General features: G+C 42.7%; 1 protein-coding gene across 8 annotated transcripts in view; it reads right to left on the bottom strand.

The window, feature by feature from the left end:
- LOC132395335 (uncharacterized) overlaps nt 1-10822 on the bottom strand; it is a 120960-nt gene that overhangs the window by 20427 nt on the left and 89711 nt on the right. For 7 of the 8 annotated variants that reach the window (XM_059971784.1, XM_059971782.1, XM_059971787.1 and 4 more), the window contains 4 exons: nt 6499-6660; nt 5389-5525; nt 3193-3299; nt 172-569 (listed from right to left, as the gene is read on the bottom strand). In XM_059971784.1, coding sequence (XP_059827767.1) covers nt 172-569; nt 3193-3299; nt 5389-5525; nt 6499-6660 — 804 coding nt within the window. Of the gene's footprint in view, nt 1-171; nt 570-3192; nt 3300-5388; nt 5526-6498; nt 6661-10822 lie in introns of those variants that run through there. The other variant, XM_059971790.1, reaches the window with a different exon arrangement.

The raw sequence follows: 10822 nt of genomic DNA, 5'->3' as shown, positions 1-10822 counted from the left end.
TGGCTCTGCCGTGAGAGGTGAATTTCTTTCAATATCAAGAGCAGTAAAGAATTCCTCAGGGTTCTTGCAGGTTAAGTCACCTTCACTTTGCCTACTAACTGGCCACTCAAAGTGGGTGGTGGAGCCATTACATTTCCTCAGGGAGGTTCAGAAGATCCTCACCGGACTCACCTGACAACCTTCCTGGGGCCGGTCCTGTTTGGCGCGTGGACTGGTCTGTAGTGACTAAAGTCGGGAGGTAGACTTGCGGTGATGGTGAGGCCCCGGCTGTTGGTTTTGGGCTGCAAGGGTGGGACCAGTGCCTTCTCTGTCCTCTCATCACCATCATTCCACTCTTTCTGAGAGGGGCTTGCAGCTGCGTCCGATGCCCTGGAGGAGGTCGAGGCAGCAGATCTCCTCAGCATTCTCCTGGTTGGGTTAAGGTCCTTGGGCGAGTGCTGCTTTTTCTTCCTGGCTGGATGGCTATGCTCACCGCGACTCCCGGCGTTGCTGGTCAGAGAGGTAAGAGAGCCAAGGGAACACCGATGTTGCACTGACCTCGAGGCTGGAGGTGAAATGGATTTCTTTGGCTGCAGGAGAGTTTGAAAAGCCTTCATTACTTGTCAGTCTAGCCAAGCACACTAAGCAATTGTATTCTGATAAGAGAAACATGAGAGATTCTGCAAATTCACAATTGCATGCAGAGGGGGCATAATCTTAAGGTTATCGGAGGGAAGTATAGGGGGATGTCAGAGATCAGTTCTTTACACAGAGACTGGTCAGTGCACGGAATGTCCGCCAGGATGGTAGTAGAGGCAGATACATTAGGGACCTTTAAAAAAACTCTTGGATAGGCACATGGATGATAGAAAAATAGAGAGCTATTAGGGAGGAAGGGTTAAATTGATCTTACAACATTGTGGGCCGAAGGGGCTGTACCCTGCTGATACGCTCTATGATGACAATCTTAAGCAATACACACAAAATGCTGTACTGATGAAGGGTCTCTGCCCAAATGTCGACTGCTTACTCCTCTCTATAGATGCTGCCTGACTGGCTGAGTTCCTCCAGCATTTTGTGAGTTGCTCTATTGAATTTTCTTTTCAACTCTGGGCCACAGTACAAAAGACAAAAGACACTGGTACTTCTGGTCTGGAGAAAGGGAAAATAAATTGGGTGATTTTCTTGGATGTTACCCCTCGCATTTTGCTGCTGGAAGTTCAAACAGGAAAATAATTTCCTAACTATCATTGTCCAGTTCCCAAAAGGTCAAGTCTTCAACATCAAAGTTCCTCTGCCCTCTCAATATTTATCCCTTCAAATCAACCTCATCCACAACAGATCATCTGTTTGTTGGTGTTCACATTGGATATCTGCAAAGTTTTCTACAATGGTAACATCACCAATTCTGGGACAAAGTTCTTGGAATATCTTGAACTGAATTGAAGTGACTTTATTTCTTACATCCTTCACATACATGAGGAGTAAAAGTCACATTATGTCTCTATCTAAATGTGCAATCATAGTAATTTATAATAAATAGAACAGTTAATGTAATATTGCTGTTTACACTGCTAACGCATGATTGTGCAGCCAGATTCAAAGAGAACCTGATCATTAAATTTGCTGATGATACCACAGTGGTGGGGCTCATCAGCAAAAGTGATGAAACAATGTACAGGGAGGAGGTCAAACACCTAGAGAGCTGGTGCAGTGACAACAACTTGATGCTTAATGTCACCAAAACCAAGGAGATGATCGTCGATTTCAGACGGTCTCAGCCTGAGCACACACCCATCAGCATCAGCGGCTCCACAGTAAAGAGAGTGGAAAACATCAAGTTCCTTGGGGTGCAGATCTCAGACAATCTCACCTGGTCCAGGAACAAACACCACTGGGATTGTGAAACGGGCCCAGCAGAGATTGTACTTTCAGAGGAAACTTAAACAAGCATCACTCCCCACTAACATCTTAACTACATTCTACAGAGGCGTGGCTGAGGGTGTGCCGACCTTTTGCATCACAACCTGGTACTCCAGCTGCAGTGCTGCCGACAAAAAAGCCTTGCAGAGGGTGATTAGGGGAGCAGAGAAGGTTATTGGGTTCTCCCTACCTTCTGTCCAAGACCTCTTTCAGAGTCCATGCCTCCAGAAGACATGGTACATCATTAAATACCCCTCACACCCTCTCCATAAACTGTTTGTTCCTCTGCCATCAGGCAAACTTTACAGGAGCATCAAAACAAGAACTAAAAGGCTACTAAACAGCTTCCTCCCACAGGCAGTCAGACTGCTAAATAGCTGCTCTACCTGACTCTGCTTTGGACACTTTTAACTTGCACTGGACACTTATAACTTGATTTTAACTGACATGTGGCTGTTGTGTTTTTACTATTTATTGTTGTGTTTATTATTTAGTGTTGCGTTTGTTATGTTATGATTGCACTTGTCCCTGGGAAACACTGTCTCATTCTGCCCTGCACAGCTGATGTACGGTTAGAATGACAATAAAGTTTTTGAATCTGAATCTGAATATGGAGTACACTCAAATCAGTGTGAATTCATCCGTCTGATGACCTGGCGGAAGAAGCTGTCCTGGAGCCTGTTGGTCCTGGCTTTTGTGCTGTGGTACCATTTCCCGGATGGTAGCAGCTGGAATAGATTGTGGTTGGGATGGCTTGGGTCCCCAATGATCCTGCGGGCCTTTTTCACACACCTGTCTTTGTAAATGTCCTGAATCATGGGAAGTTCACATCTGCAGATGCGCTGGACTGTCTGCACCACTCTCTGCAGAGTCCTGCGATTGACAGTTCCCATACCAGGCAGTGTTGCAGCCAGTCAGGATGCTCTCAATTGTGCCCATGTAAAAAGTTCTTAGGATTTGTGGGCCCATACCAAACTTCCTCAACTGTCTGAGGTGAAAGAGGCACTATTGTGCCTTTTTCACCACACAGCTGGTGATTGTGATTCTACAAGTGTAGAACGTTTACAACCTGTAAACGTTGAGCTCTTTGAAGCTGCCCCACCCACAGCCTGCCTTCTCCCAAATCCAACACCATTGAGCACAATTTTGGAAATCCTTTTTACAACTTTCATTTATAAAAGGAGGTCTCCATTTCTTTTGACCTCTGTCAAGAGCTTGCATTATATTAAAAGTTCTGTATATGTGTAAGCACTGAGTCACAATTTCAACTTGGATTGTTTCCCATCCTACCTTTCTATTTATAACGTAAAATATCTCATGCACGGGGACAAATATGGCAAAGTTCTCGTAACACTGAAAGTATCTCTTTCCTTCAAATACGCCGTCGTGTTTCCCACCTGAAATCCAAGCAGATAATTGAGAACCTTTAGTTCAAACGATGTAAAGAAGCATGCCGCACACACTTCTTGTTAAGACCATAAAACATAGAAGCAGAATTAGCCTATTCGGCCCATCGCGTCTGCTCCATCATTCCATCATGTCTGATCTATTATCCCTCTCAATCCCATTCTCTTGTCTTCTCCCTCATAACCTTTGATGCCCTGACTAATCAGGAACCTATCAACCTCTGCCTTAAATATACCCAATGACTTGGCCTCCACAACCATCTGTGGCACAGATTCACCACCTCACTGGTGAAAGAAATTCCTCATCTCTTTTCAAAAGGGATGTCTCTCTATTCAGTCCATCGTGTCTGTGCTAGCTCTTTGATAACTCACTCGCCAGCACTTTCCCTACTGCTCTAAGAATGTTTCCCCTTGAAGCGTTTGCCCTGTTCCTTTGGCAAAGTCACTCCAGAGACTATCTGATCCAGTGGCATCTATATCAATATTTAAATCCAAAAAAAAGCACGTGCATTCCCAAGCCTTCTTTCAGTTCTTTTGCAAATTATCCTGTGTTCCAATATACCTATGGCCCTGCTGCCAGGAGAAATGGATTTTGATTAGATCTACTGTCCTATAACCTGCACAGAACACCATAAAAAGCAAAGGCCAAGTTGACAACTAAGGTCATACAGCACAGAAAAAGGTCCTTCAGCCCATCTGGTTGGTGCCAACCAAGTTTCTCATCCAAGCTCGCCCCATCTGCCAGTGTTTGAACTATAACCTTCTAAACATTTCCTATTCATTACCTGTGTCTTTTAAAAGGTGTTATTGTCCAACAGTATTGTAATCTATATCTTATTTTTAACTACGTGCCAGGAAATGTTCCCTCTGGTCTCCATCTGCATTCTGTGGCTCACAGAATCTTGGTGCCAATGAATGTTAAGGTAAGATCACAGGGCTGTTTGGAAGTAAAGTGAAGACACTTCCCTTCTCCTTAAGGCTGTCACAAAGAGTGCACTTTCAGGCTTGGACCTGCTTCCCATGATCCTTGGTGGCAACGACATAACAGCCATGTTACTGCCACTAAGGGTCATGGGAAACAGTCCAAACAGCAATTGTTAAAAATGTTCAACGTTTAGAACATTTAAAAGGCCTTGGGAAAACACACTTGCAATTACTTTTATCTTAATGATTTTATTGAAACCTACTGTATGCTGAATGGGTGTCAGTGTGGAGATACGTCTCTACCAAAGGAGGTGTAAGGTGTTCTTTCCCTTCACCAGCCTGCAGGTCACCCTTGGGCAAGGTGTAGCACCTGCTTAGCCTCCCCCCACCCACCCCAATCAGGGTCACGTGAAGCCATGGGAGCAGGTGATGGATGGTGGTATGAGCAGCCGGTGCATATCACAATTCCCGGTTATGTGACCACTGACGACAGACAGACAATATGTGAAGAATATTGATAATGGCAGGGGTCACCCGTCTTGTAAAGTCACTGTCCAGAAGGCAGCAATGGCAAACCACTTCAGTAGAAAACTTGCCAAAAACAGTCATGGTAATTGAAAGACCATAAACGCCTACCTCATAGGGCACGGCACATAACAAACGAACTGGATACTGAAAGGTCAAAATAGATTGGATGTGGAGAGGATGTTTCCATTAGTAGGAGAGTGTCAGATCCAAGGACACAGCCTCAGAATAAAGGGACATCCCTATAAAACTGAGATGAGGAAGAATTTCTTCAATCAGAGCATGATGAATCTGTGAAATTCACTGCCATATTGGGCTGTGGAGGCTAACTCATTGGATGTGTTTAAGGCAGTAATTGATAGGCTGTGGATTGGCAAGGGGGTTAAGGGTTACAGGGAGAAGGCAAGTGAATGGGGTTGAAAAATTCAGCCATGATTGAATGGTAGAGCAGACTCAATGGGCCAAATGGCCTAATGCTGCTCCTGTATCTTACAGACTTCAAAATAAAGATAAACTTTGCCATAATATGCCTAGCATATTTTTCTGTGTGGGTCACCCAATTCAGTGTTAGTGCTACACAACACCCACTTAGTGCACCTAGAGAGGGTGAATTTGAGGCAAAGATACTTACTAGGTTCATCCAGCTCAACGCCAACGAAGACCGCATTGGCCATTCCCGAACTGTCTAAATGGCCAACGTAGCGAGCTGTGCCTGACTTGTTACCGTTTACAATGACATAGTCATTAACGTTGATAGGAAGTTTCTGTCTGTGGGAGGACCAGGGGAAAAGTTAAACAATGGAGTATCAAACCATTCAATAGAACTTTTTGTTTTAAATATTAAACCTGTCCCAGTATGAGAAGACTGGGGGGGGGGGGGGTGATATGTTAAGATTTCTTTAACTTCTCACCTCAAACTTAGTTAAATTTGGGGAATTTTTCGATCATAGTCAGAGTTACAGAGCACTGAAAAGGCCCTTCAGCCCTTTTAATCCACACCGAACTGTAATTCTGCCTAGTCTCAGCAATCCATACCAGAACCAAACCACCCCACCTCCATCTATATACTTATCCAAAGTTTGCTTAACTTTTTCAATTAAACCCACATCTGCCACCTCCACTGGAAGCTCATTCCACACTCTCACCACCCTTTGAGCGAAGAAGTTCCCTTTGGGGGGGGGGGGGGTCAATACCAAAGTTCAGAGTCCAAATGTCAATTGTAAGTTCAGAAGTCAGATGCTGAAGGCTGGATTTGGAGGACTGCCCGTGCGTTTGGGCAGGAGGGAGGAGAGGGGCTTATTTTGCTTTTGTTGTTCCATTGCTTGTTGTGTTCTGTGTTGTTCTGACGAGCATTGTGGGCACGCTGTGTTGGTAATGGATTGTGTGGTGGCACTTGTGGGCTGCCCCCAGCACATCCTTGGGTTGTGTTGGTTAATAACACAAAGGATACATTTCACAGCATGTTTCAATGTACATGTGATAAATCTGATTCTGAAATCTGTGTTTCAGATCGATATTTATTTTATCACATGTACACCAGGACATATAGTGAAGTGTCACATTGGCATTAACGACCAACCTGAAGATGTGCTGGGGGCAGCCCACAGGTGCCAATACAGCATACCCACAATGCTCGGCAGGACAACAACAATAACAGAACAAAGTAAGACAAGGCCACCCTCTCACACACAGACAGGCCTCCAACTCCAAGGCAGGCGAGCAGACCAAACACGGAGCTCACCTCTGGAAGTGCAGCAGCGGCTTGATCTCCTTGTCCTGGCCGTTCCGACGGCTGGTCAGCTTGTAGTTGGTGAAGAAGGAGACGCAGCTCGAGCACTGGCAGCCGACCATGGGGAAAGGGAAGACAGAGGAACTTAAAGTGGCATCGACCAGATAGTCAGGACTAAGGCAGAAGAGAAGAAAACCACACTCAGCAACAACGAAATGAACCGGTCACTGGTGGCGGTCCGAGCAGGAGGCAAAACACATCCAAGAATTTGGAATAGGATGAGTTGGAGGATAAATGTGTGGCTGAGGGATTGGAGCAGGGGGCAGGGATTCAGATTTCTGGATCATTGGGACCTCTTTTGGGGCAGGCGTGACCTGTACAGAAAGGACGGGTTGCACTTGAATCCCAGGGGGACCAATATCCTGGCAGGGAGGTTTGCTAAGGATACTGGGGAGAGTTTAAACTAGAATTTTTGGTGGGTGGGAACTGAACTGAAGAGACTGGGGAAGAGGTGGTTGGCTCACAAATACAGAAAGCTTGTAGACTGTGGAAGAGGGAGGATAGGCAGGTGATAGAGAAGGGACGTGCTCAGACTGAAGGTTTGAGATGTGTCTATTTTAACGCAAGAAGTATTGTGAACAAAGCGGATAAGCTTAGAGCATGGATCAGTATGCTTGGAGTTATGATGGACTTGGAGCCATTACAGAGACTTGGATGGCTCAGGGACAGGAACGGTTACTTCAAGTGCCGGATTTTAAATGTTTCAGAAAGGACAGGGAGGGAGGCAAAAGAGGTGGGGGCGTGGCACTGTTGATCAGAGATAGTGTCATGGCTGCAGAAAAGGTGAACACCATGGAGGGATTGTCTACAGAGTCTCTGTTAGGAACAGGAAGGGGTCAATAACCTTACTGGGTGTTTTTTATAGGGAGCCCATTAGTAACAGGGATATCGAGGAGCAGATAGGGAAACAGAACCTAGAAAGGTGTAATAATAACAGGGTTGTCGTGATGGGAGATTTTAATTTCCCAAATATCAATTGGCATCTCCCTAGAGCAAGGGGTTTAGATGGGGTGGAGTTTGTTAGATGTGTTCAGGAAGGTTTCTTGACACAATATGTAGATAAGCCTACAAGAGGAGAGACTGTACTTGATCTGGTATTGGGAAATGAACCTGGTCAGGTGTCAGATCTCTCACTGGGAGAGCTTTTTGGAGATAGTGATCATAATTCTATCTCCTTTACAATAGCATTGGAGAGAAATAGGAACAGACAAATTAGAAAAGCGTTTAATTGGAGTAAGGGGAATTACAGGAAGGATGTGGAAATGATAGAAAGGGTGCAGAGGAGACTTACAAGGGTGTTGCCTGGATTGGGGAGCATGCCTTATGAGAATAGGTTGACTGAACTCGGTCTTTTCTCCTTGGAGCAACAGAGGATGAGAGGTGACCTGATAGTGGTGTACAAGATGATGAGAGGCATTGATCGTGTGGATAGTCAGAGGCTTTTTCCCAGGGCTGAAATGGTTGCCACAAGAGGACACAGGTTTAAGGTGTTGGGGAATAGATACAGAGGAGATGTCAGGGGTAAGTTTTTTTTACTCAGAGAGTGATGAGTGCGTGGAATGGGCTGCCGGCAATGGTGGCGGAAGCAGATACGACAGGGTCTTTTAAGAGACTTTTGGATAGGTACATGGAGCTTAGAAAAATAGAGGGCTATGGGGAGGTCTAGTAATTTCTGAGGTAGGGACATGTTCAGCACAGCTTTGTGGGCCGAAGGGCCTGTGTTGTGCTGTAGGTTTTCTATATTTCTAATGCTCAGCAAATCCGAGGACAGTATTCATCAACCCCGATGCTGCCATGCTGACATCTTTACACTCACGGGTATTTCTACTTACATTGATTCTAATACATTATCCATCTATCAATCTACATCCACGTGGAGAGGTCTGCCAAGATGCGGCATGCGTTGGACAGCATTTGATTGATTGAGAAACAGAACCGAGTAGGCCATTCTGGCCCTTTGAGCAACCCCCCCCCCCCCCCACCCAGATCAATCACAGGACAATTTACAATGACCAGTTCACCAACCGGTACACCTTTTGACTGTGGGAGGGAACTGGAAAACCTGCACAATCACAGGGAGAACGTACAAACTCCTTACAGGCAGTGACGGAAATTGAACACAGGTTGCTGATGTTGAAAACTGTTGTGCCAACCACTACGCTACCATGTCTCCAATGTTCTATCAGGAGAGGCTGTTCTATAGATACTGAACTATTCTATGTTCTAAAGATACTGAACTATATGTTCTAGATACTGAACTGTCCCATGTTCTAAAGATACTGAACTATATGTTCTAGATACTGAACTATATGCCTATAGATACTGAACTGTCCCATGTTCTAAAGATACTGAACTATATGTTCTAGATACTGAACTGTCCCATGTTCTAAAGATACTGAACCATATGTCTATAGATACTGAACTATATGTTCTATAGATACTGAACTATATGCCTATAGATACTGAACTGTCCCATGTTCTATAGATACTGAACTATATGTTCTATAGATACTGAACTATATGTCTATAGATACTGAACTATATGTTCTAGATACTGAACTGTCCCATGTTCTAAAGATACTGAACTATATGTTCTATAGATACTGAACTATTCTATGTTCTAAAGATACTGAACTATATGTTCTAGATACTGAACTAAATGCCTATAGATACTGAACTATATGCCTATAGATACTGAACTGTCCCATGTTCTAAAGATACTGAACTATATGTTCTATAGATACTGAACTATATGTCTATAGATACTGAACTGTCCCATGTTCTAAAGATACTGAACTATATGTTCTAGATACTAAACTGTCCCATGTTCTAAAGATACTGAACTATATGTTCTAGATACTGAACTATATGCCTATAGATACTGAACTATATGCCTATAGATACTGAACTGTCCCATGTTCTAAAGATACTGAACTATATGTTCTATAGATACTGAACTGTCCCATGTTCTAAAAATACTGAACTATATGCCTATAAATACTGAACTATATGTTCTAGATACTAAACTGTCCCATGTTCTAAAGATACTTGAACTATATGTTCTAGATACTGAACTAAATGCCTATAGATACTGAACTATATGCCTATAGATACTGAACTGTCCCATGTTCTAAAGATACTGAACTATATGTTCTATAGATACTGAACTATATGTCTATAGATACTGAACTGTCCCATGTTCTAAAGATACTGAACTATATGTCTATAGATACTGAACTATATGTTCTAGATACTAAACTGTCCCATGTTCTAAAGATACTGAACTATATGTTCTAGATACTGAACTATATGCCTATAGATACTGAACTATATGCCTATAGATACTGAACTGTCCCATGTTCTAAAGATACTGAACTATATGTTCTATAGATACTGAACTGTCCCATGTTCTAAAGATACTGAACTATATGTCTATAAATACTGAACTATATGTTCTAGATACTAAACTGTCCCATGTTCTATAGATACTGAACTATATGTCTATAGATACTGAACTATATGCCTATAGATACTGAACGATATGCCTATAAATACTGAACTGTCCCATGTTCTAAAGATACTGAACTATATGTCTATAGATACTGAACTATATGTTCTAGATACTGAACTGTCCCATGTTCTAAAGATACTGAACTATATGTTCTATAGATACTGAACTGTCCCATGTTCTAAAGATACTGAACTATATGTCTATAAATACTGAACTATATGTTCTAGATACTAAACTGTCCCATGTTCTAAAGATACTGAACTATTCTATGTTCTAAAGATACTGAACTATATGTTCTAGATACTGAACTATATGCCTATAGATACTGAACTGTCCCATGTTCTAAAGATACTGAACTATATGTTCTATAGATACTGAACTATATGTCTATAGATACTGAACTATATGCCTATAGATACTGAACGATATGCCTATAAATACTGAACTGTCCCATGTTCTAAAGATACTGAACTATATGTCTATAGATACTGAACTATATGTTCTAGATACTGAACTATATGTTCTAGATACTGAACTATATGCCTATAGATACTGAACTGTCCCATGTTCTAAAGATACTGAACTATATGTCTATAGATACTGAACTGTCCCATGTTCTAAAGATACTGAACTATATGTCTATAGATACTGAACTATATGTTCTAGATACTGAACTGTTCCATGTTCTAAAGATACTGAACTATATGTCTATAGATACTGAACTATATGTTCTAGATACTGAACTGTCCCATGTTCTAAAGATAC

Source organism: Hypanus sabinus, chromosome 6, assembly GCF_030144855.1.
Source record: "Hypanus sabinus isolate sHypSab1 chromosome 6, sHypSab1.hap1, whole genome shotgun sequence".
Classification (NCBI taxonomy): Eukaryota; Metazoa; Chordata; class Chondrichthyes; order Myliobatiformes; family Dasyatidae; genus Hypanus; species Hypanus sabinus.
This window is presented reverse-complemented; position numbering and strand designations above follow the sequence as displayed.